At 38.7% G+C, this 27,788-nt stretch overlaps 1 protein-coding gene across 8 annotated transcripts in view; it reads right to left on the bottom strand.

Annotated features, from left to right (window-relative positions):
- The window catches only part of PPARG (peroxisome proliferator activated receptor gamma), a 132,386-nt gene that overhangs the window by 27,549 nt on the left and 77,049 nt on the right, over positions 1-27,788 (bottom strand). For 7 of the 8 annotated variants that reach the window (XM_005669783.3, XM_005669788.3, XM_005669789.3 and 4 more), the window contains 3 exons: positions 22,548-22,775; positions 20,779-20,948; positions 11,627-11,765 (listed from right to left, as the gene is read on the bottom strand). In XM_005669783.3, coding sequence (XP_005669840.1) covers positions 11,627-11,765; positions 20,779-20,948; positions 22,548-22,767 — 529 coding nt within the window. In that variant the 5' untranslated portion in view covers positions 22,768-22,775. Of the gene's footprint in view, positions 1-11,626; positions 11,766-20,778; positions 20,949-22,547; positions 22,776-22,963; positions 23,332-27,788 lie in introns of those variants that run through there. The other variant, XM_013981982.2, reaches the window with a different exon arrangement.

Below are 27,788 nucleotides of genomic sequence, written 5' to 3'. Positions count from 1 at the left end.
TGAAAACTAGGGGCAGTGTCTTTATTTATCTTTGTATCCCCGGCACTTGACATGAGGTCTGGCCCTAAGAGGAGCAACATGTTTCATGAATGAAGGAAAGGAATTGTGCAGAATTCGAAGTTGTAGAGATGTAAGCTTTGTTCTCAGGGAGTCAGTGCAATCTGTTTCGTCCCTGTTACAGGGAAATATAGACAGTGCTTTCCTTCATGTGATGAAGCCAGAAAGTCCTTTTACGTTTAGTGGAGAGAAGCCATAGTGATCCCCCGGAGTTTTTCCAGGATCACCGCTTAATGATGTTTGTCAAAAAGACAATTTCCTTAATATTTGGCTGCCTTCGGGGTGAGGAAGTGTGAAAGAAGAAAATGAATGAAAGAAAGGTAGAGAGGAAGGAACATTTATAAGAAAGGTTCGTGAGGCCCAGGTTGGAGAAAAAACTATCTGCTTGTAACTCTTACTCAAATATGTTTTTCTACCTCTTTACCAATGCTATCAGAACAGCATTATAATTATTTTTTTTTACCAGTTATCACACCTCTTCCCAAGTGCTTACACACTATTTAACAGTTAAATTAAAAAAATGGGAATATGACTGACCTATTATATTAGTTTTAAATATATAGCAATGATTCCATATTTGCGCATATTGTGAAATGATCACCCCAATAAATCTAGTTAACATCTACATCACACATAGTTACAGTAACTTTTTTCCTGTGATGAGAACTTTTTTGAGAGCTACTCTCTTAGCAACTTTCAAATACGTAACAGCATTATTAATTGCAGTCACCATGCTGTACATTACATCCTGAAACTTATTTATTTTATAGCTGGAAGTTTGTACCTTTTGACCCCTTCACCCATTTCACCATGCCCCTTCCCTCCAGTTTCCCCTCCTCCAACCCATGCCTCTGGCAACCACTATCTGTTCTCTCTATCTATGAATTCAGAACTTTTTTTTTGTCTTTTTAGGTCCACACCCGCTGCATATGGAGGTTCCCAGGCTAGGGGTTGAATTGGAGCTTTAGCTGCTGGCCTACGCCACAGCCACAGCAATGCCAGAGCTGAGCCGCATCTACAACCTACACTGCAACTCATGGCAATGCCAGATCCTCAACCCACTGAGCAAGGCCAGGGATCGAACCCATAACCTCATGGTTCCTAGTCGGATTCGTTTCTGCTGCGCCACGACAGGAACTCCATGGAAGGTTTTTTGTTTTGTTTTTTTTTAAAGATTCCACATGTATAAAAGTTCCCGTGGTGGCTCAGCAGACACAAATCTGACTAGTACTCATGAGGATGCGGGTTCGATCCCTGGCCTTGCTCAGTGGGTTGGGAATCTGGTGTTGCAGTGAGCTGTGGTGTAGGTCACAGACACAGCCAATCCCAGGTTGGCCCACAGCTGTAGCTTGGATTCAACACCTAGTCTGGGAGTGTTCATATGCTACAGGTGTGGCCGTAAAAAAAAATAATAGGGAGTTCCTGTCAGGGCTCAGTGGTTAACTGAGGGTTTGATCCCTGGCCTCGCTCAGTGGGTTAAGGATCCAGCATTGCCATGAGCTATGGTGTGGGTCACAGATGTGGCTAGGATCCTGCGTTGCTGTGGCTCTGGCGTAGGCCGGCGGCTACAGCTCTGATTAGACCCCTAACCTTAGAACCTCCACATGCCGCAAGATCAGCCCAAGAAAGGCAAAAAAAAAAAAAAAAAAAAAAAAAAAAAAAAAAAAAGACAAAATAAATAAATAAATAAATAAATACAAGAAGAAAAAAGATTCCACATGTAAGTGACATCATATGGTATTTATCTTTCATTTATCCTACTTAGCCCTCAAGGTCCATTCATGTTGTCACAAACAGCAGGATTTCCTTCTTTTTTGGTGTGTGTATATATCTATATATATATAGATACTTGTATATATATATAATGGTATATAATATATATACATGTATGTACATATGATGTATTTTGTACATACACACACACATCACAACTTCTTTATCCTTTCACTCATCAGTGGACATGCAGGTTGTTTGCATGTCTTGGGCTCTTGTAACTAATGCTGCAGTGCACATGGGGTGCAGATATTTCTTCAAGTTAGCGTTTTTCTTTTCTTTGGGTAAATACCTGTAAGTGGAATTGCTGGATCATATGGAAATATTATTTTGAATAGTGCTACTCTGAGGCCACACTTTGGACTCTGCATTTCCCCACACTAAGGACATTTGGGTAGCATCTCCAAGCGCACCCTGTGTGTAGCTTGACCATGACATCAATCCTATGGCAACCAGCTTTATGAGTCCCCTTCCCTATACTATAAGCCTATCATATTCACTTCTGTTTCTAGTGGTGCTCGGCCAGTGGTGTTGAATACAGGAATGAATACATGGATGCTACTGTGCTGTATATTATTAGGCTAATGGTAGCATTTCTACTGTAAGACATGAAAGTACATGAGCCCATTTCCATCTGAGTAGAGAATATCATTTTGAATTTGCTAGAGAAGAGACTGCTTTTCACTGTTGATGACCCTAAATATGCCTCATTGCCAACTAATCCAATTGTTATGCCATAGGGGACCTTCAGGGGACCTCTGAGACACAGGGGAAGAGATGAAGATTTTACTTCTCAGTTAGGATGCCTTTCAATTCAAGTAGCCTATATCCATTTGGTAACTGTATTCTTTGCACATGACGTCTTCAAACAGAAATCGTTGAACAACGGCCATTCTGGGGTCAAAAACCTTGCCTCTCTCCTCACTGTTTCCCACTCTCTTTCAGTTCCCTAGGGATGGCAGTGGTTGCTCCATCCTTGTCTCAGGCCCCCTTCCTCAGGATATGACCTCGTTATTCACTCTCCTTCACAGCATGGATCACAGCGTTTCTCCATGTTTTCTTTCTCCCGTGTTGTACCATCTCCAAGATTCTATACCCTCAGTCCTTTGTATAACGTCTGGCACATGCTAAGTCCTTGAATAACGTATTTTGAAATAAGATGAAAAAAAGAACCTGCACAAAAGCCAGATAGCAGATGCCTTCAAAATCCTTCTCTATAAAGCTTCCTTGTAGTATGTTTATTCCTTGTTCACCAGTAGTTCTCATTGCATTTCCCCATTGAGGAGGGGAACAGGGAGAGGGGGCAGAACGTATGAGAATCACTTGATAATCCTCTAGAATTACCTATTCCATAGGACACTTTAAAATGCCATCCCTACACCCCATGGGGAGTGTATCACAAACTTGGTTTGGGACAGTTTAGAAAAAGCTTCCAAGCGCCTGTTTGACATGTATATTAGCTGACTTGTATACAAGTCAGACTAGTAGGATATTACTGTATTGGCTCGTGTGGGCTGTTCTACCCAAATACAAAACCAGTGAGTACCTGGTTTTCTCATCTTTGCACCTAGCTGCAGCATACACAGTAGGTACACAATAAATACTTGAGGGATTACATTCTCAAATATCAAGTTTAAAAACAGAAAATGAGACAGTCCCTATACTGGCAAGTTTAGGGAACAGATCATCAGATAAAGCACCCAGTAAGAATTATGGCATATTAGAAGAAATTTGGGTGTAAAACTTAGAGAAAATCAGAGTTATCATAGGGAGTTACACCTAGGTTCTGGTTACATTTGCAGAGGTAATAAACTATTCATGTACACAAAAGTTTACATACTTAAGCACTTTTTTCCTACCAGGTAATCAAAAAAGTTAATTTAACATAAACAAATAGCCAAAGATAGCTACTTATGATACCTGCTAGTCCTGCTTTTCCATAACTTAACCAAAATAGCCATAGCTTTAAAAAATAATTTTAGAATTAGGAGATACCAAAACAAAAGCCTTTTGCTGCAATCTAAGTAAAATGTAAATTTTTGTTAGTTGAAGTCTTCCCCAGAGGCTAAATCTCAGGAACACATTTTCCATGTTATTAAACGCCCATGCTACAAATTAGGTTCAATTAACTGTCAGTGCAGTTATACAGATGGTTTTTAGCATTTTTACACACCAGAAGTTCAACAAGATGAATGAAAAAGACATACCATTTGGTAGGACTAAATTTGCATAACACATAGAGAAATTAAGTTGTCAAGGAAATACTTTTTATTTGTATGCATTTTTTTTTTTTTTCTGCCACACCGTGGCACATAGAAGTTCCCAGGCCAGGGATGGAACCTGTGCCATAGCAGTGACCCAAGCCACAGTAGTGACAACACTGGATCTTTAACCCACGAGGCCACCAGGGAACTCCAGTATGCATTTTTTTTAAGGGAGAAAAAGCTGATTTTATTTTGTCGCTTTTGAGTCCCATATAATGATACCTGCCTACCTCATGTGAGGTGATAGGGCACAGAAAGTGTTGAGCACAGCGCCTGTACTTAGAAATGCTTAATAAATGCAGGATTTATAAATGCGTAACTATCATTTTATTTTCTACCTCCTCTAAAGTAAAACAAAGAGCAGCCTTAGTAACATTATTAAGTAATTTTTAAGTTGGGGTAACATTTTTTCAAACTATCTGTAGATGACATTTAAACACTAGCCTAGCTTTCTTCCCAAAGCAGAGATGAGCAAAATGTCACGCACGGCCTCTTCTTTTGACTCTGAAATCTTACCTGACATTATTTAATTCACTCCTTGAACACCTGTCTGATGGAAAACACTGGCTTGGCAGACTGGACCGGGGGTCACAAGGATGAAATGGACATGTCTAGTAGATTCTAGATATACACGGATGTTCTCTCTCATGTGTCCTCTTTCCCAGCTTCTTCCTTCCCACCTAAGCAGAGTTTTGACCTTAACATGACCTCCTTCTCATGCTCTTTCCTCTGCTCCTGGAGTTACTGCAAGAGTTGTCTTCCCTCTCCAATGCATTATTTACTTCCCACTCCACTGCAGTCTAGCTTTGCCTTATTTAAATCACCAAAACCTCATTCTCAGCGTCCCTAAAGCTTTTCTCACGGCCAGATCCAGGGCCTCTTCTACATCTCCTTCTGCTTGAGCTTTCCAGCATTCTCCCAGCCTTTAATACTGCTGACCTTTCTGCCCTCTTATTTCAAAACTTTCTTGTGCTGGTTTCTGCTTTTCTGGCTCTCCTGTCTTTCTGCCCGTTATTTTTCAGATCTCTCTGGTGGCCCCTCTTCCTTCGCTTATATTCTGTTATTCCCAGTTCGAGCTCTTCTTTCACTCAAAAATGTGCCCATGACACCTGCCCTTTCTTCCCTGATATCTGGGTCCTTATTTTCCACCTCTTCCTGCATTCCTTTGCACATGGGTACAGGAGGTCTCCAAACCACCTCAGAGCAACAGGAAATCAAATTTCTCATTTTCTCTCCAAACGGTCTCCTCTTCCTGTTTTCCTTTCTCGATTAATTCACCCTATCACCCAGACAAGACACCTTGACTATCTCTGGCAACCTCTTTCCCCTCGGACACTTGTACTCACTGGCCACTGCCCTGGTATTCCTCTCAATTCCATCTCCTCTCACATTTCCCAATCTTTTAGTTCATAACATTGCATTGGTCTTCTGATGAATTTCCCTGATTTTTCCCTAACTTCTTTTTTCCTGGTGTCAGGTTTGGGGTAATACAGGTGTGATTGCTCCCTGGCTTTGTGAGAACATGGTGTCACAGGGAAGGTAAGAACACACAGAAGAGGAAGAATGGGGAATTCAACGTAGGATGGAAGGCATGTGAACTGGGCTTTGAATGCCAGGTAGGATTGTGACAGTAATGGAAGGGTACTGTAAACAGAGGCCCAGAGGTGTCTCGTCACAGCGCAGTTTGCAAGAACAGCAAAGTGCCCAGACTGTGTGAAATGTAAGTGGAAAGGGCGGCAGTGGGAAAAGGAGGTGAAGGCTAAATTGTGGGGGATCATGAATGCCCTGCCAGTACGAGTAATGCAGCTGCCATGGACTTTAGGACTTTCTACTTTGTTACATTTTCTGAAAGTAAAATTTGAGTAATTTTCCTTTACCTTACAGAGAAGTCTAAAGAAACAAAAATTAACATATTGAAGTTTAAATTTATTTGCCAATTCAGGCTTCCTTTTTTGCAATATACACTAGTGCTTCTGTTTAGAAGGAAGGAGAGAACTACCTTAAAAGTGCTGAGTGCTACAAAAATTGGTTAAACCATCTTTCCAGGATTTTATGAAGCTGCGAGAAAATTATCAGCTTTTTTTTTAATAAAAGGAAAAAAATAATTATTTACATAATAGGACACCCTAATCAGCAAAGCTAAGGCTTCACTAGCTTTTTCTGTATTTATGAAAAACATAATTTTTGTCCAAACTCAACAGTATGGGGAAAGCCTAGCTGAATGGCTCCTAAGTAACATAAGTCAATTCTTCTCTACTTCAGATTATTTTTTTAAAATACACCCTACACTTATGATTTTATTTAGTTCATACAAGAAAAACAGATTTTGAATATGAAATCTTCATTGGTCAAAATTCTCTTTTTTTTTAATTTTTATTTTTATGGCCATACCTGTGGGCCTGGGTTCCTGGGTTAGGTCATACCTGTGGGGGTTTCTGGGTTAGGGGCTGAATCACAGCTGCAGCTGCCGGCCTACACCACAGCTACAGCAACAGCAATACCAGATCCGAGCTGCATCTGAGATCTATGCCATAGCTTGCAGCTACGCCACAGCCTGCGGCAACAGTGGATCCTTAACCCACTGACGGAGGTCAGGGACTAAACCAACATCCTCAGAGAGACAGCTTCGGGTTCTTAACCTGCTGAGCCACAATGGGAACTCCTCATTAGTCAAAACTCTTAGAGACTAAATTATCTTATTGAAAATAAAGAGGACACGTTAAAAACTATGGTTAATGTTAGGGATCTTGACAGCAGGACTTTAAAACTAAATTTGTACTTGAAAAAACTATAAAAATGTGTGTGAGTATCCATCTGACTTAAAAAAAAAAAAACACTAATCCATGAGAATACTTTTTATCAAGATGCTGCAGATACCAGCTTCCCTATTTCAAAGTGTAAAACAAGTAGTAGCTGATATCGTGATCACTTAGGAACCTGGGTCTTTATTTAAGGCTGTAAGTCCAAGGCCTGGATGTTTTTTCTACCTAGTGCTGGATATTTGAGAAATGATCATGTATCCAGCAGAAGAAATCTGAAATCATGTCCTTCCATGATGTTTAGGCAACAGGTCACAGTCAAAACTCAAGCCCCATCTGAAGATGGAACCATATACCACAGACCCTGAACCACTAACCAAATACACCATTTATACTTTCTTCAGCCCAGACTGCTTTGGATTTGTACTCTGGGGCAACGTCAATACACACTTATTAAACATATTGCCTTACACTGCTAAGCAACTGATCAGAACATACAGAAGACCTGACTCAGGAATACAAATTATATTTTTATGGCACCAAAACATATAGGTGGAAACCTTTAAATTCTGGCAAATAACAGATGCCAGATGCCTAGATATTGGGAAGACTGTGGCAGTGTCGACAAGATATGGAATAGCTGGTTGAAAAGTGAGGTAGGTTGTTTATGTAGAACCACTGAATTTTCAAAGTTGGAAGTAATTAGCACTAACTGATTATAGTGATTTCCCAAGAATATTCCCCAGGGCCTTTCGGGTTCCTTGAAGGTGAGTTCAAAGTCTCCTTCAAAGGTGGGAGTGAGCAGCTAACCCGAAAGCTAAATGCACTGAATGGACTGAAGAGAAGACAAAGAGCAGAAACAAAAGTAACACAGAACAGGGAGGATTTACTCTGGGGGATGTTCATTTCTTCCTGTGCGTACTGCAAACAGCAAAGAGCTGATCTGGGTATAAGTTGTTAAGTTGGTGAGTTATTACATTGAGGTCCATTCACACAAACCACGAATAAAAAGGCATTCTCTAAGAATGGAAACTTCATTACTGTTGGTGTCACATTGGCCAGAGCAAGGAATTTTAAACAGTTATTACAATCTCCCAGAAAACTTTGCATTTGGAAATGTTTACTTCATCAGGGTAATGGGCAAAGCTCATCAACACCTAGCTGTTGAGCTCCCCTTCTTGAGTATAGATCAATGGATGTTTCCTTTTTCTCTTCGCTGCAGCACATTCCCATCAAAACCTCTGAAAAGGGATTTTCTTGGTCATGTGTGTAATCCTGTAAATTCTGAACTGCATGTCTTTGATGTCATGACATACATTTATTTATTTACTTACTTACTTATGTATTTATTTCAGGGCTGCTCTTGCTGCATATGGAAGTTCTCACGCTAGTAGTTGAAACAGAGCTGCAGCTGCCGGCCTACACCACAACCAGGCAACACTGGATCCTTAACCCACTAAGCAAGGCCAGAGTTTGAACCTGCATCCTCATGGATACTAGTCATCTTCTTAACCTGCTGAGCCATGATGGGAACTCCTGATGCTATGACATTTAATACCCTTTTTTTTTTTTTTCGCCTTTGCAAGAACTAACCAAACACTATCAAGACTACTCCTCTCAGTGTGGCAAAAAGAGAACCCTCCTACACTTTGGTGGGGATGTAAATTGGTACAACTACTGTGGAGGACAGTACAGAGGTTACTGAGAAAACTGAATAGAGAACTACCATATGATCTAGCAATCCCACTCCAGAGCGTTTATCTGGACAAAACCACAATTCATAGTAGCACTATTCACAATAGCCAAGACAGGGAAGCAACTTAAATGTCTACCAACAGATGAATGGATTAAGAAATGTGGTATATATATATACACACACACACACACATATGTGTATACACACACACACACACACACAAGGGAATACTACTCAGCCATAAAAAGAAAAAATAATGCCATTTGCAGAAATATGAATGGAACTAGAGATTCTCGCACCAAGTGACATAAGTCAGAAAGAGAAAGACAAATACCATATGATATCACTTATATGTGGAATATAAAATATTCCACAGTATGAAACTATCTATGAAACAGAAACAGACTCACAGACACAGAGAACAGACTTTTTGTTGCCAGGGGAAGGGAGGGGGATGGACTAGGAGTTTGGGGTTAGCAGATGTAAACTATTACATTTAGAATGGATAGACAATGAGGTCCTACTATATAGTACTATACTATACAGGGAACCATATCCAGTCTCTTGGGATAGATCATGATGGAAGATAAGAAAGGGACTGTATATATATAAATAACTGGGCCACTTTGCTGTACAGCAGAAAACATCACGGCATTATAAACCAACTACACTTCAATAAAACTTTTAAACAATAAAAAAGACTATGCCTCTCTCTAAATAGAATAAGCTAATTGTCATAAGAAGTCAAAAGATGACCTTATTAACATATTCATTAGCTTTCTTTCACTTTTCTAGAAAGAGAAAATTATACTATCCATACTATATAGGCTGAACTTAATTATTTGCCTATAAACAATAAGCAATAGGAGATACATTTTCTATGATGTGTACAAGCAACAAGAAATATATTTTACATCAATGTGAAAAGTGACAATTTTTTAAAAGGACAATAAAATTATGAATGATGAAAGCAAAACTGGCTTGCTTTCCTAGGAAGTCTTAGTAATAAGGACCTCAAAGTCAAAGATTTCTTCATAAAGATAAGTTTATTGCAACTTGATTGCGTCACCTAAAATGTAATCCTTCACTTGAAAATGTGCCCTTATGTTTTTATAAGATCTGAAATAAAAAGAAAGTTGATGGAATTAAACCAGCAAATTATTTTGCAATTAATGACTGCAGTTGTATACAGAGCAGATGTAATCAATTGTTGAGGAAAGTTGGACCAAACGTCCACCCTGTTCAGTACAGCTGATAGATCTATTCAAAATACATTCTTTCTTTTAGAAGAAATGACCCCATATTAATGATACAAATGTAATTTTGTAAACAATTTTGAAAGGATAGGAGAGCAATTCAATTAGTGATTCTCAAATATCACGATTTCTGCTGTAAAAACCAAACATCTGCATGATACCACAAAAATTTAATTTTCACCGATGCTTTGGAGTCCTTACAGATGAAGACAGCCTTCAAATATTTTATCTTTTTATCAGATCAGTTGAGAGAAAAAATGTAAAAGAAAGACACAAATAGGATATGTAATGATATGGAATTTAGGATTTAATTTCTTTGGCATTTTGTATTTCTTGAGCCTATAATGATTTTTGAAAGAACTAATATTTGACAAATATAATATTTCCAAGTTATAGCTACAATTTGTTTTGTGAACCAGTTAACCAATGAGGGCCAAATGGCAAGTAAGAACTATTTCTCCAAACAGGGCTATCGTCCATGATTTTACAGAGTTAGTTCTATAGTTCATGAAAACATGGGTTTTCTACAATCCTCCCCGGAAGGTGACACTCCAAGTCATCAACTTGACTTTAGATACAGGCTTAAAAAGTAGAAAGTTTTACTGTCACATAAGACTATGGACAGTGAAGTTTTGTGGAATATTAAAATATTTGCTTAGTCCAAAAACTATGCTGTACAAAGTCAAGGATAGTATTCTAGTTTTTTTTGCATAGAAAAGAGAGAAAAAAAGTACATATACCTAAATCTGATATGCTACTCAAGTTCCATACCCAGAAATTTGTAATTTTCTTACATTTAAAGTAGAAGCTATGGGCACAAATGAACCTATTTACAGAAACAAACAAACAAACAAACAAACTCATGGACTTGGGGAACAGACTTGTGGTTGCAAGGGGGAGGAGGTCGGACTGGGATGGACTGGGAATTTGGGGTTAGTAGATGCAAACTATTGCATTTGAAGTGAATAAGCAATAAGATCCTGCTGTATAGCACAGGGAACTCTAGTCACTTGTGATGGACCATGATGGGAGACAATGTGAGAAAAAGAATATGTGTGTGTGTGTGTGTGTGTGTGTGTGTGTGTGTATGTATATATGAATGACTGGGTCACTTTGCTATATAACAGAAATTGACAGAACATTATAAATCAACTATAATAAAAATTTTTTAAAAAGTAGAAACTACTGATAATTCTGTTTTTTTTTTTTTTTTTTTTGTCTTTTTGTCTTTTTTTTGTTGTTGTTGTTGCTATCTCTTGGGCCGCTTCCGCGGCATATGGAGGTTCCCAGGCTAGGGGTTGAATCGGAGCTGTAGCCACCGGCCTACGCCAGAGCCACAGCAACGCGGGATCCGAGCCGCGTCTGCAACCTACACCACAGCTCACGGCAACGCGGGATCGTTAACCCACTGAGCAAGGGCAGGGACCGAACCCGCGACCTCATGGTTCCTAGTCGGATTCGTTAACCACTGCGCCACCACGGGAACTCCTGATAATTCTGTTTTGAATACTATTAAAGCAACACAAAAAATTAATCATAGCTCTCATGACATTTGTTTTAGAACACCATTGGTATTTCCATTACTTCCCAGATTTCCCAGTCTTTTCTCCCATCATGGCAGATGTGCCACTACAAGAGAGAAGGATTCACACGTAAAAGCTGAAAAACTCTGATCTAATTGAGTAGTTTTATCACCATGCAATATTCTGAAATCTGGCAATTTGTGGAAAAGCTGTGCACATTTTCAGCAGTGGCCCTTGTGTCTACTGATCAGGAGCCACAATGAGAGTAGTAAGGATGTGGCACTCAGTGTTCACTTACCGTTATGAGACATCCCCACAGCAAGGCATTTCTGAAACCGACAGTACTGACATTTATTTCTACTTTTTTTGTGGATCCGACAGTTAAGATCGCACCTATCATAAATAAGCTTCAATCTGATAGTCCTCCGGAAGAAACCCTGCAAGGGGATATGAAGACAAAGAAGCAAATTTTAAGTGTTTGTGACAATGGAAGCAACAACGTGCGGCTAAAGACCCACTGGCCTGGGCAGCCGAGAAGGGAGGCTCTGGACACATTCTGTCACTGGTGACTGCAGACCCATCAATTAACCTCACTCAGTTTTCTCTGCTATAAACTAAAGAACCAGAGGATCTCTGGTGTCCTTTTTTTAGCTCTTAGACAGTGACCACATCCCACTGATGTCATGCAATGTATCCTGGCTCTCCATCTGGATTTCAGCAAGCTCTAAGAAGTGCTCTGGATTTAATGTAATGCAAATAAAACACCATGTAATCAGTTCAGTCTCTCTGTAAATCATTCCAACAGCAGGCCCCAGCCTTTATAATTGTGCTAAGCAGTTTGGCAAAGTTATAATCATTTCATTCTAAAACAAGAGCAGGGCCAATAAAAAATCCACATGTGGATAATTTTTTGGAATTCTCTATGTTGCATAATTTCCTACAGAATTGGCTCTCATTTATGTATGCATTTGAAAGAGAGCTCCATAATCACTGCAGCCTACAAACAAAATGAGATAACAGAAAATAACATGAGAAGTAATAAATAAATCCTCAGAAAACTGACTGCTGTCTTAAAACAGCAAATATGTCAATTTGAGGCTAATTAAATTCTGCTATGTTTATATATTTTAGAAAAACTTGAAAAAAATTCTAACCAGAAATGTTTTGTAATCTTTTTTTTTTTGGTCTGGAGTGTTCCTATTCATTTCTATTATGTCCATCTTCAGGAAACTCACTTAATTCTCTCAAATTTATCTGGTCTTGTTTGGTACAAAAAGCAATGAATGAGTATTGATTCTAACACTGACATGCATTTTGACTTTCTCCAGATTTCTACCTTGAACTCTAGTCAAGTACATTCAACTGATGAACTCTACATCTTCAATTAGAATCTAACACCATCACTAACCCAGTACTGAGGTTCTGATCTTACCCCATGAGCTTACTTTCTGCAGCTCTTTCCACCTCAGTTGGTACAACTCCATCCTTTAAGTCACTCTCAACTTCCCTCTCTCCCATGGGAAGTTGTTTCTCTACATACACAAGCTCCAATTCTCCTCTTGCCTTCAGGTTGTGCTAACACCTTAACTTCTAAAGAACATTTATTGATCCTCTTTAAAGGCCTGTCTCTGTCCTCTCCTCTCCTCTGCAACTCTGGTTCTGCTTCACTCTGATCTAGTTTTTTTCCCCTAATAGCATTTATAACTTCCTAACATACCATATAATTTACTTTTTATATTTATGCTTATTTCCTGCTATTCCCCCACTGCCCAACTAAAATTGTGAGCTCCATGGAAGCAGGGATGGTTTCTTATGCCCCTGGATGTATGTAACCCAAACACCAACAACAGTGTTCCATTAAAATGTGTTCAGTAAACATGTGTGTCACTTAACTTCCTTTTTAGGTCATTTCTGATATTTCTGATGCTATGACTGAGTTACTACAAGGCCAATGGCACACTCTTTTCTTTCAGTCTTTGTGGCTATCTTATTAAACTAATCATTACAAACTTGTAGGGTAATACGTGTAACCATAAAACATAATAATTATCACACGAGCCCACTGTCCGACCGAAGACTTAAAATCATGACCAGCCCTTTGCCTGTACTTGTGTATTCTTCCCTTATCCAACTTCTGCCCCTGTGGCCTCCTGACAGTATAATCATTATTCTCAATTTTGTATTTATCATTTCCTTGATCTTTAAGAAAACACAGTTTTATCATAAAGTCTATAAATTAAATAATACATTGCTTAGGTATGTTTGGGGGCTTTATTAAGTGGTATCATATTATATGTAGTCTTTTATTTTCATTTTTTCAAAATTTAGTATTAGGTTTCTAAAATTTATCTATTTTTTTTACGAGAAGCTATGATTTATTTATTTTCACAATTACAAAATATTACATTGTATGATTATACCACAATGTATTAATCTATCTCATGTTAATGGATGTTTGAAATGTTGCCAGTGTTTTGCTATTATGATCAGTTCTTCCATAAACATTCTTATAAATGTTTTATGACGCATAAGAGTGGAGTTTCTGGACTATAAAATATGTGAATGTTAAATTTTATGAGATAATGCCAAATTGTTTTCCAAAGTGATTATATCAATTTACATTTCTACCGGCAGTTTATGAATGTTCCATTCTAACAGTTGCAAAAGTCAGACTTCTTAATTTTTGATAATCTAGCATGTGTAAGAGAATGTGACCTTAATTTGTATTTTCCTTATTTTTTCATTTCCTAGTTTTCTAATGAATTGCCTTTTCCTTAAAACTCAATTTTAGAAATCCTTTATATATTCTAAATACTAATCTGTTGTCTGTTATAGGTGTTTCAAACATATGTTCTCTCTATGGCTTACTATCCTTGAACTTTACTATTTCATTCTTTTTTTTTATTTTTTGCAACCTGTAAACCTTTCATTTCATTTTCATTCTTGAAAGATGACCGGACCCTTAGTTCTTCCTCTTAACACTCTGACTTCCATTGTCTCTGTGCTTCCACTGTTTCTGTTGAGACATCTGTTGCAGTGACTGGTTGCATTTATATATTCTCTGCTGCTTTTTTTTTTTTTTTTTTTTTGTCTTTTTGCCATTTCTAGGGCTGCACCTGCGGCATATGGAGGTTTCCAGGCTAGGGGTCTAACTGGAGCTATAGCTGCCGGCCTATGCCACAGCCACAGGAATGCGGGATCTGAGCCACGTCTGCAACCTACACCACAGCTTATGGCAACACCGGATCCTTAACCCACTGAGCAAGGCCAGGGATCAAACTCGGAACCTCATGTTCCTAGTTGGATTCGTTTCCACTGTGCCATGATGGGAACTCCAAAAGCAAACATTTCTAACCAAACTTCTAAGCATTACTCTTCTACTCATTAGTAAAAAAGATATATCTTTTTGATATTCAAAGATCCTATGAATCCTTCAAGAAATAAAAGAGGCTTCAAGTTCTAGCAGATTCTGGGTAGAACATATTCTTTAAGAACTTGCTGGTCTCATTCTCAGTAATTTCTCTGCATATAATTTTCAGTTCAGTATTCTTTCTTTTGCCATGTCTAGTATGCTATTTAACCTTTCTATTGAAGTTTTTTTTCAATGATTATATTTTCACTTTTAGCTTTTTCATTTGTTTATTTTCAAAGCTGTATGGTCACTCCTGATAGTCTGTTGTTCCTCATTCATTGCTGGGATTCTGCCCTCTTTTTAAAAATACAGATAGCTGTTGTAATTCTGTATCAAGCAATTCAATACCTGCTTTCCTTGGGTATGGGTGGAGAGGTCTAAGTCTGTTTTTTGTTTGTTCACTTTTGATGAATGTCTTCAAGTTGACTGCCTACTTATGTGCTTGCTGATATTTTTATCTTGAACTCACTTCTCGACCTTAAACTGTGAGAATCCTATAGGGTCTAAATTGGGAATTCTTCCCTCCAAAGAGAATTCTAAGATCCTTCTATTGGAAGCCAGGAGTGCCACTGGCTTATAACTAGCTCAGAGTCTCTCAGGAATTCTGGCTCAACTCAGAAGCCCCAGACTCAGTTTATCCTCACTGATGACTTGGAATACTGACAGAGGCATCTACCTTTGGGGCAATGCTGCACTTTAGTATTCCTATAGGCATCTACCATGAGGAAACTCTGCCCCTACAGGTGTGCCTGTACCTATAGCTCAAGATCTAGGATTATTAAATTTTTTTTTTTTACTGAAATACAGTTGATTTACAATGTTGTGTTAACTTCTGTACAGCAAATGATTCAGTTATACATATATATATTATTTTTCATTATGGCTTATCACAGGATATTGAATATATAGTTCACTATGCTCTACAGAAGAACCTTATTGTTTATCCATCCTATATATAATAGTTTGCATCTGCTAATCTCAAACTCCTCATCCTTTCTTCTCCCCACCCTTGGCAATCCCAAGTCTATTCTCTATACTTGTAAAGACCTACGCTTTGTTTGTTTTGCTATTAATGTTTTAGAGTGTTTTCCCTACTTCTTATAAGATCAACAATATCTCAAAGGATCTGTCCTGTGTAGAATCTGCTGGAAAGTGAAGCCTCTTTAATTCTCAAAGGGTTCTAAGGAGCTTTATATTAAAAAGGTATTTTTCCCCACTGACTCACAGAAGGCTAACATATAGAACTGTTATCACTGATAAATATTAGTAAGAAATTTTGTTTTGATTTTTGCCATTGTGATCACATATATATTTTAAGATATCCTTGACTGTTTCTCTGATATTCACTTTTAAAATCTAATATTAGTGGTTGAAAATGCTGCTTGGCTAGCTGACAATGGGGCAGGTCCCAGAATATTCACTTATTTGGTATGGCTGGAGAGGAAGGCTTTTTAATAAGAGAATTATGTTTTCTAATTTTAACCCTTATTGATGTCTTTCAATGTGTATCACATTCTTTTTGTGATGATTCAGGATCCTCCAATGTTAAAGGATGATCATTCTGAATATCATTTATGTACTGACTATGCACATAAAATCTTGAACTGAATATATACATATTCCAGCACAAACTTGGAACTTGCTTTTACTTTTTTTTTTAAATATTTATTTTATTTTATTATTTTATTTTTTTGTCTTTTCTAGGGGCGGCATGTGGAGGTTCCCAGACTAGGGATCTAATCGGAGCTGTAGCCGCCAGCCTATGGCAGAGCCACAGCAACTCGGGATCCGAGCCGAGTTTGCGACCTACACCACAGCTCACGGCAACCCCGGATCCTTAACCCACTGAGCAAGGCCAGGGATCGAACCCGCAACCTCATGGTTCCTAGTCAGATTCGTTAACCACTGCACCATGACAGGAATTCCCTACTTTTTTTTTTTTAAGACTAAGTTCATGATTACCAACTTCTGTCATTTAATTCTTACAAGAAATCTAGAGAGGAAGATATAAGGCTCTTATTGAGTGTTTTTCTGTAAAATTATTTATTGACTTTAAGAATGAAGTAGGTTTCTTAAAAGTTTCTTCATATTACCAATAATGAAACACTCTTGAACAAGACTTATTTAATATGTCAGTGTCCATAAAACAATGTGCAATTTCAACAGCTCACTCTACTGAGTACCATGAGGTCTGTGATTTAGGATAATAGAGATGCATTAGTCACCATTTCAGAAAATTGTTTTATGTGTATTTTTACTTTAAAGTCTTCATATTTGCGGATAAGAACATGAGGCCTGTTTAGTTTTTCATTTAAAATTTTTTCTTCAATGTTTCCTTCATTGCTTTACTAGCAACAAAACTTCAAATGCAATAAGACCTAAGAATGGAGTGTTAATTTTACAATGAGATTAAATGCCCTGTGTGGGACTTGCATTCAGATTTATTACGAAATGGTCTGGTCCACTGAACTTGCATCGGTGAGCTACCACTGCAAGGTGGGAATTTACTACAAACTCTTCCTAGGATTCTACACAGAAATGTAAAAAGAGGTTACACTTAGATCTTTAAGCCTGTCATTCTACAATGACTATTCACTACAGATACAAAAATATGAGGAAACCTACTAGAGAAAAAAAATAAGTATTCAATTTACAAGCAATAAATTACAGCTTTGCAAGCTCTAAAGTATATTAATCTTTCAGTAGCTACAAGTTATATTTTATTTAAGTCCACAATATTAATAACCCAAGAATCCATTACTACTATTTCCCCATAATCGAAACCCAATCTTTTTATTCCTGTCTGAATTTTGACAGGGATCACTAATATAAACCTGTTCCACTGGCACTGTAAGACCTACTGATAGCTTTCTTAAGCAATATAAATATTTTTTCCAATTCATAAATTACTTTGCAGGATATACTCATAATTAAAATACAGGTCAACTGTATTTTAATTATGAGTATATCTTACATTCTACTAAAACAACAAATGTTAAATTACAAAAGCACCTCCAGAAAACACATACAGGTGAGTCTAGCACATGTGTTAATTTCACTTTCATTGAATACTATTGATGAGCTAAGGTGACATCTTTGATTACTGACAGCCACTGGTCTAATTTAGCTGCATTCAGAGTGTGACAGCAATTTTGTTTTGCTCCAAAGCAACAAAGAATGAGTATTTCTTTAGCCTCATATATGGCAGTTCTCAAACTTTTTGGTCACAGCACCCCTTTACTCTCTTAAGCATTGTTGCAGTTTCCAAAGACCTTTTGTTTATGTGGGCTCTACCTATTGATAATGATCACGCTAGAAATAAAATCCAAGAAGTTATGTACAAGAACACACAGACCTCATTCCATCAGGCATCAGAACTATGCTAACATTCCATGTCCTATAGCTTCTGGGACACTCCACTTACACTCCTGAGAGAATGAGAGTCAAAACTGGTAAATAACAACTTAATATTTTTATGAAAATAGTGGCAACCTCATGGGTATCTCTGAGGGACCCTGTGCCCAGACCACACTTTCAGAACTGCTGACTTATATTTGGAGAAGCCAAATTATATTACTCCTCCAACATTTTTCTTATTCTTATCTTTAAAACGAACAGATTCTATTTTCCCTTCAGGGTTGGCACAACCTTCTTCGCATTTTAGTCTAGGAAGTCTGTAATCCATACTTTGGATGATTTGCAAGTTACTGCAGGTTAGTCTGCAATACTCTTAATTTTCCTCTACCATTTTTATTTGTCTGTCTCTGGTAAGTGAAGCACTTCCCCAGATTTGTCAGGTTTTAAGTGTTTATTATCCATCTCTACCTTAGAACATTTCTGCTTGTAACCTGAGGGCACTTGTGTTTTTTTCTCCTCCTCACTCTTCTTTTTGCTACTTTTCTTCTTCTTCCTTTTTTTTTTTGTTTTTTTTTTAGGGCCACACTCGCAGTATAGGGGTCAAATCAGAGCCACAGCCACGCAGGATCTGAGCCGTGCCTGCAATCTATACCACAGCTCACGGCAACACTGGATCCTTAACCTACTGAGTGAAGCCAGGGATCAAACCCGTATCCTCATGGATCCTAGTTGGGTATGTTAACTGCTAAGCCATGAAGGGAACTCCTTGCTACTTTTCTTTATTGCTTGCTTTTATCTTCTAAATTTTTATGCCCTTAGGACTTAGATTTAACATTATAAAACTACTGACAATATTTGTCTTTCAATTTTTAGCCGTTCTCAGAAATGTTAACTCTCCATAAATATCTGATGAATAGAATCACGGTGAAACTATCTGCTTAAATATAGTTTTCTAGGGGCTTTACCAGCCCATAAAAAACCAAGAATTTATTGTGGGAACCATACTGTTTTTATTTATTTATCAACATAAATTACCACGATGACCACACTGAATGACTTCGGGTATTTCTCAGAATTCAGAAATATTTTACTCAAAAATTATATAAATTAACCCAATAAAACTGCATGTTCTTACTACTCCTTGAGAACATCATGATTTCACATAAGATCACAGATGTTTTAGTTTGGTTTCGATCATGGAATGAATGGGTTTCAGTGTTTTAAATAACAGCATCTCTTGCTAGTAGTATTTCAAGTAGTCATTTTTGGAATTTTAGACCTTAGGCACAAATAAGAAGACCTCAGGGAGCTAATTAAACCAAGTTGTCTTATACATGAAGTAACTGAGGGCTGAAGTGTTCATGTGAATGGTTAGGGACCTTGGGCAAGTGGCCCAGGTGACCACCAGCTAGTCCCTTTCACTTTATTAGGTTGACTTCAGAGTAATAAACTTGGATTGAAGAGATTTTAGAGATCTTCTAATTCAACACCATCAATTTGAAATATTTCATATTGAGATATGAAAACTTAGGAAGAGTGTGGTTAAAAAAATATATGCACAAGCCTCTTGAACAATTTCTGGTGCATAACAGAAATTCAATAATTATTTCCTTTTTTGGCCCACCATCCAATTAGGAACCCAGACATTCTAACGCCTACCTAACTGCTGTCATATATCTTTGTTCTGAACAAAAAGCCCAACTGATGATTGAATCTGATCTGATCTTATATAAGCAGCATTGATTTTACAAGGTAAATATTTATGAACAATTTATCCCGAGCCCTGGAGTATATAATACGTACTATTTGGTTACTCTTTTATTCACTGAGCATACCAGAAGTAATTCTTTTAAAGAACTACATTTTAAAATATGAGTGGATTAATATTTTCTTAATAATGGGGCAGAATATTACTAAATGAAATTTCCAAAATACCCCTCCAACACACACACATACACACAAAGAAAGAGGATGAGGAGAAACAGTATCTCCTTCGCAAAACAGTTCTATCTCTGGGCCTGCCCATAACATGTGGCTCAAACAGATACTGGAAGAAGCCAACACAGAGCACTGGTTTGGGAGTCTAAGTATATGTTCTGATCCTGGCTCTGCCACTTAGTGAAGATGGATGACCATGGGCAAGTCGCACTGATTCGTGATGGCCACACCTGTAAAGTAGCCATAAATAAGCTTGACCTTATAGGACTGTTTCAAGGCTCAAAGAAAGATTATCCATCTATTGACTGATTGACTGACCAACCTATCTATTCTAACTACTCTGTCAGGTCTTACATATATAGAATATCACATGGTATAGTGAAAAAACAACATTACTAAGAGATTCAGGAAATCTGGGTTCTGGTTGGGGTCAGCTGATCTGTCCTTCCACGATCCCCTGAATTTTTTTTTTTTTTTTTAAGTCTGCAACATGTAAGGGTCAAATAAGGTCAGTGCTACAAAGGACCAATTTGGAGAAAGGAAATGTAGTAAAGTAGCCTTGCTTTTAATAATTTTCTGAGGTGTTCAAGTTTTATAACATTTGAAAAATGGCTTTCACCAAATAAATAAAGAAGGCTTGACAATTTTATCTCAATTCTTTGCCATGTATTTGCAACAGGAAATGAAACAATAGATCAATTTCTAGCAAATTATTTCAAAAAAGAAAAAATTTTTTTTTTTACCTTGCATCCTTCACAAGCATGAACTCCATAGTGGAACCCCGAGGCTTTATCCCCACAGACACGGCATTCAATTGCCATGAGGGAGTTGGAAGGCTCTTCGTGAGGTTTGTTGTACAGCTGAGTCTTTTCAGAATAATAAGGCGGGGACACAGGCTCCACTTTGATGGCACCTGTGTAGGAAAACGTGAACAGATAATTAGCACACAATGCGAAACAGGCAACAGGACAAGTCATTATATTATACCTTAGTGCCGTATTTTATTATTTAAGTGTAGATGCACTGTGGAACGGGAAAAATACACAGGAAAAAGTGGGCTTTGTAGTCAAAGGCAAGTCACAACACCTCTGAGCCTCACCTGTGAAAACAAATGGGGAAGGGAATTCAGTTTGTGGTGCTCTGACTCTCTAATACCTCGTCACACTAAAGCTCTAACAGGCAACATGGAGTATTTTGAGACAAGGTTATTTGGCTACATGCTGGGCTGCATTTGGCATTCATCACCATATTTGATAAAATACTTTAATTCATATGCTGTGTTTTATTTAGTTTCCCTTTTATTTTCTTTTTAGGGCTGCACTTGTGGCATATGAAGTTCCTGGGCTAGGGGTCAAATTGGAGCTGCAGCTGCCGGCCTACGCCATGGCCACAAGCAACACCAGATCTGAGCTGCATCTGTGACCTACAGCACACCTCGCCACAACACAGGATCCTTAATCCACTGAGTGAGGCTAGGGAGCAAACCTGCATCCTTACAGACACTATGTCAGGTTCTTAACTCACTGAGCTGCAACAGAAACTCAAAAATGTTACATTTGAGAAGTATTTTCAAACCACTCTTGCAAAGGAATTATGGAAGGACCATTGCCATGAAAACGTCATAGTAAGACCAGCTTATGGTACATGAAAAATAAAAGACCAGGTTCCCATCAGTGTTGAGTCAGAAAAGATGGTTTGTAAAATCATCTTTGACAGGGAGAGACCCTATGGAAAGTTGGCACTGTCTTTCAAATTTCCATATTAGGCTCTGACTGAAAACCACGCACACAAATATAAGTATATCATTTATCTTTAAAAAAAAAAACTAGAAATACAGGAAGTTCTTGCTTATTGTCAAGCAATGGTTGCCAATTACATGGTAGTGGCTCTGGAAAACCAGCATATCAGCAAAGAGATAAAAATCAAGGAAATAGCATCACAGAAATTTATCTTATCTTGAAAAGTGCAGTTTTAGTTTTTCTTGAGTCTGATGGCTTGATGTGAATTGAGTTAATGGCATGGAGATTTATCAATAACCTACCACATCGACATTTCAGTCTGTGCTCAAAAACAGGTTTCAGCAAAAGCTGTTCAAATGGCAGAATTTGGAAACACGGACTACAGTAATAGTGATTTTGTAGTAAGTTATAGAAGGTAACAAATTGCTACTTAGCTACACATGGAAAAGAGAATTCAAAGTTTCAGGTCTGATCTCTTAATGGAGATACACCTGGCAATGGAATCATGCTGTAACATGTCGTTGGGAAGGAAAGGAGAAAGGGAGAGAGGAAGGAAGAGGGGGAGGAAAGATGATCTGGTGTGTCTCCATACTGCCTGCCTTCCTTCTCGATCAATTATAAAAGGCTCCTGTTTCACTGATAAATGGAGGAATAAAGGAATGGTAAATATCCTCACTATAGGCTTTAGTCTCTAGAGCATTTATCCCACTGCTACTGAGAGATTAATCCAATTCTAGTCTTGGGAGCCAGAAAAGTGAAAATAAACCTCATACTTTGGTAGTCCTGGAGCTTCAGGTCGTACTTATAATCTGCAACCATTGGATCAGCTCTCGGGAATGGGATGTCTTCATAGTGTGGAGTGGAAATGCTGGAGAAATCAACAGTGGTGAAGGGCTTGATGTCAAAGGAGTGGGAGTGGTCGTCCATCACCGACAGGTCCACAGAGCTGATCCCAAAGTTGGTGGGCCAAAACGGCATCTCGGTGTCAACCATGGTCACCTCTGAAATGGAGAGAAGAGCCGTGACATTAGTCCTGGAGGATGGCATATCTTCTTCAGACGCACAGAAAGGGAACAGACGTCTTTGGCCAAGCGATCACACCTGTGTGATCACAACAAGAGACGAGAACACAGGCACCTTCTTAGCGCCGTCCAGACTGTTTACCTAACAGAAGGAAGACACCCCTTACCTGGCTGTCACAGTGGAGGACCCTCTAATAGTGTCCACACGTACCACGAACCCATATCAATGTCCCACAAACAGCTCTGCTCTCATCAGAGTAGGACTACTTTCCTAAGGGTATTTGGGAATGGGCCTCTGGTTTTTTTCCCAGCGAGCAGAGAGCTAAAAGAATGTAACTGACTCTCGCCTGAGGTTAAAGATTCCAGCTGTGGTCTTCCTAAGGAAAACAAAGCGCCCTGAAAACACAAATAAGGAGACTTAGTGCTGTGAATGGGCTTCCGTGGTTCTAAGAGGACCATGAGGCACCGTTTGGGTTCACAGGTCTGAATATCTACACAAGTAAGTACCCAAACAACCCGAGTTATCTGTGTTATAGTACAAACACTACACACCAGGAGGAGGAATGTGCACTGGCGATAGCTTAAAGGCCATGCTGGGTCTCAGTGACATACAAGTCTGTGCTAATGACAGGGGCAGCCATCTAACTGTGCCTTTTGTTCAAATTTCACCCAAACCCACGTCACCCAGGTCACTCGATTTACTCTGCCCATCTTCTCAGCATACTTATTTTGTCTTTATTCATTTTTCTTAATATAAATTACTTTTCTAAAAAAATACACCTGTCCTGTCTAGACTCCGATACCCACAGAAGCGGGCTTATCAACTATTTCTCATTATGCCTACTGCAAAGTTCTGCTTACAAATAAAAGTTGAATGAGTTAAAGGTAATGTCTGCATGAATACTGGGGGGTGCAAATAAGGATGCAAAAAACATCTGGGTTGCAAGAAAAAGTGGTTGCTCATCATTTTACTGATTTAATTTTGTTTCACTTCTAACATATGACTTTAGTGACTCCTTGTCAACCTATGTCTGGCTTTTCAATACAGGAATCATATCCCTACAGATCATTTATTTTTTTATTTTATTTTTTTGGACTTTTTGCCTTTTCTAGGGCCGCTTCCGCGGCATATGGAGGTTCCCAGGCGAGGGGTCGAATCGGAGCTGTAGCCACCGGCCTACACCAGAAACACCACAGAAACACGGGATCCGAGCCACATCTGCGACCTACACCACAGCTCACGGCAACGCCGGATCCTTAATCCACTGAGCAAAGCCAGGGATTGAACCTGCAACCTCATGGTTCCTGGTCGGATTCGTTAACCACTGAGCCATGATGGGAACTCCCAGATCATTTTTTTATTGAAAAGTTTTAATTCTAAGATAGCCATTTATGTGCAAAAAACCCCAAAACAGAATTAAAATGAAAAATTCATGTGATTTGCCAAGGGGAAGGGGGAGGGAGTGGGGTGGATTGGGAGTTGGGGTTAATAGATGCAAATTATTGCCTTTGGAATGGATTAGCAATGAGATCCTGCTGTGTAGCACTGGGAACTATGTCTAGTCATTTATGATGGAGCGTGATAATGTGAGAAAATAGAATGTATACATGTATGTGTAACTGGGTCACCATGCTGTACAGTAGAAAAAAAACTGTATTGGGGAAATAACAATTAAAAAAAAAAGACAAAAAAAGAAAAATTCATGTGATTTTAAAGATATACTATGAAACTCCCAAGAAATTTCTATACTTGTATATTTTATGACTGAAAGAACTCTGGTTTTGAAAAAGAATAGACTATGTTTTAAAGCAGCTTTATGTGTACTTAAAAACTGAGCAGAAAGTACAAAGTTCCCATCTACCCTTTCCTCATCCTCCCTCTCTCAACCCCTGAAACAGTTTCCCCTGTTATTAACTTGCATTTCCCCTATTACAGACACTTGCATGAATATTGTGTGCTTGGGAGTTCCCACTGTGGCTCAGCTGGTTAAGAACCCAATGTAGTGTCCATGAGGATGTGGGTTTGATCCCTGGCCTCACTCAGAGGGTTAAGGATTGGGTGTTGCTATGACCTGTTGTGTAGGCCTGCAGCTGTAGTTCTGATTTAACCCCTAGCCCAGAAGTTCATATGCTGCAGGTGGGGTCTTAAAAAGAAAAAAAAAAAAAATGGTGTGCTTGTTACAAAATTAATGAACAAATCACGTAATACATACCAATACAACAACCCAAAACTTACATTCAAATTCATTTTCTGTGTTGCATATTCTACAGTTTTGACAAATGGATAGTGTCACGTGCCTACCCTCACAGTATAGGCTTGTTTCACTGCCCTAAACACCCTCTGTGCTCACCTTGTTATCCACCACTCCACCTCCCCATCCCTGCCCAAGGATGCTATGATTTTGCTGTCCTCTTCTATTAGGGCAATTTGGCAGAAAAGTAGGGGAGGCACTGACCTACCTGATAAATTAAAAAGTCTTCAACTGGCATTCAAGGCCCTCCCTGACAGCCTGACTTACTTTTTCAGTGTCATTTTCTGCTCATGATCCCAGACCTCGCCCCCATTCTCAGCATGCCCTGGGGTTGGGCACATCACACCGTGGGCCCAGGGCAGACACTCGGCATTGTCCCATCTGCTGCTCTCTGTTCATGCTGCTTCCTGAGGCTGCTCAGCCTCCTCCTGCCCCTCTACACATCTCCGTCCCCGTGCGTCTTTGCCCAGTGGCAAGAAATCCCGCAGTTGTCCAAATGCTACGTCTTCCATGAAACCTTCCATGAATTCTCCAACTTAAAAACCCCCTCCATTCTCAGTGTTCCCACAGCACTGAGTACCTCTCTTTACCTCTGGTATAATTACTTGGACAAACATCTCCGCTGTTAGATTTTAAGTTCTGGAGTGAAGGACAGTGTCTTATTATTCTGTTTTCCCTTTAGACTTTATGCATCGTTGTTGTTTACTAAATGCTTGCCAACTGAGTGATCATATTTTATAGGGAAGAACAGAACAAGTATTCACTTTTCTGTGAAAATGGAAAAAAATAAAGATACTTTCTCAATGGTTTAGTTTTGCTAAGACTCCCCTTCAAAGATGTAATCTTCAATTTTATAAATAAAATACTATTTAAGCTGTAACCCTTCCTCTCAACAATGTGTGCTCATTTTTTGTCTTTTGATAACTGCAGAAGGAAGATAAACTTTTTCCTACACAGAAAGGACAAAGTAAGAAAGAAAAACAGTTTCTTCTTCATCTCTCTGAAAACAAATTGTCCCACTTCACATTTTCCTTCCCCATCTTCTCTGCTCTCTGTCCTCTTACTCTGGGACAGCTTGACCTAAACAGTATTACTCCAGGACCGCAGTTACTGGGAGGCACCGTGGTTCCCTAGACATTTTATTTTATTTTGACTCAGAGATGGGTCCAGAGAGCCTGCTTCTAATTTTGTCTCTAGAAAACATAAGCTACTGTTTCTGCCAAGCTGTAAGTTGAGTAGGTGTTTTTTGTTACTCCATGCAATTACCCATGAAAGAACAAAAGAACAAAATATTTGCATGAACAACAGCCCTTCTCAGGGATAAGAAACAGTGTCTTAACTTTCCAGCTGGGTGACAGGAGTGCATTGCGTCAGGCACATCCATCAATTTCACAACCTTCAGTGTGCTTCTGGAGGCGGGAGTCTTGAGGCAGACATTGTAAGGAAGGATATGAATGTGTGCCATTTATCTTAGACCTTCTACTGGGTTTTGACGCTATGATAGTCAATAAGCAGACTATTTTTTTTGCAAAATGCCAAAGGACAATGTATTTTAAATGAAAAGACACACGATGTCATGCAAAAAATAACTTCTCTCATCTGATAGGCTTCATTATTTGGGAATATGGAAATAGGTCAGAAAAGACATGAATTATAAAATCAAGCACCAGAACTATGCAGTTACCTCTGGGGCTTTATGTTGTCTCTTGTGAAAAGAAAAGAAAAACTTTTACTAGAATATCTGGGGAAATGCTGCATCTCTTTAATAATCACATTAACCAATATTAATAGAACCCTAAATCTTTGCTAAGTATCATGCCGAATACAACACTTGGATTGTCCCATTTAATTCTCACAAGGTCCCTATAAGGTAGGTACACTTAGAATTCTCCTTAAAGAAGAGGAAACTGAGGCACAGATGTGGAAGTAACTTGCCTATGACTACACAGCTATGAAGGAGTAGAGCTGGGTTATGAACCCAGATGGTCTAAAACCCCACAGCTTGCACGCTTTATTTATTTATTTATTTTGGGTAAACAGACATTTATTTCTCACAGTTCTGGAGCTTGGGAAATCCAAAATAAAGGTGCCAGCAGATTTGATTCCTGGTGCAAGCCTGCTTTCTGGCTTACAGATATCTGCCTTCTGACTATGAGGGTTCTGGTCTCTCTTCTTCTTCTAAGGGCACTAATCCCATCAGGGAGACCCCACTTTCATGACCTTATCTAAACCTCATATCCTCCCAAAGTCCCTATTGCATTTAGGGTTAAGGTTTCAATAAATTTGGGGATATGGAATACAAACCTTTAGTTCATAACAGTGATTTAAGTGGAATCATACATTATGTTGCCTTTTGAGTCTTAGTTTGAGATTCAGTTGCACACTTTATTTTCTAAAGTGAATACTTGGGTAGAAATGTCTAGGTTAGAAAAAAAGTCTCTTCCTGATCTTCTAGTTCTATATTAAACCATTAATTCAGCAAACCTTCACTGAACACCTTTGATGTGCCAGGTACAGGGGGCTGGGAATGAACTGTGAAAGGTGAGTAATTCTCAAATAGAAGCTTCACTGAAAAACAAGTTAAGCTGTACAACAAGAGCAGGTGCAGGGGAAGGCCTTTCCTAGATGGTCTAAAGCACAGTAGCCTTGTTAGAAGTGACCTCAGAGAGACAATCACTGATTTTTTTCATTCACTTCTCATTTGTTTCAGTTCAAGGTCATTGGTACTCACAAATATGAC

This window comes from Sus scrofa, chromosome 13 (genome assembly GCF_000003025.6).
Source record: "Sus scrofa isolate TJ Tabasco breed Duroc chromosome 13, Sscrofa11.1, whole genome shotgun sequence".
Lineage (NCBI taxonomy): Eukaryota > Metazoa > Chordata > Mammalia > Artiodactyla > Suidae > Sus > Sus scrofa.
This window is presented reverse-complemented; position numbering and strand designations above follow the sequence as displayed.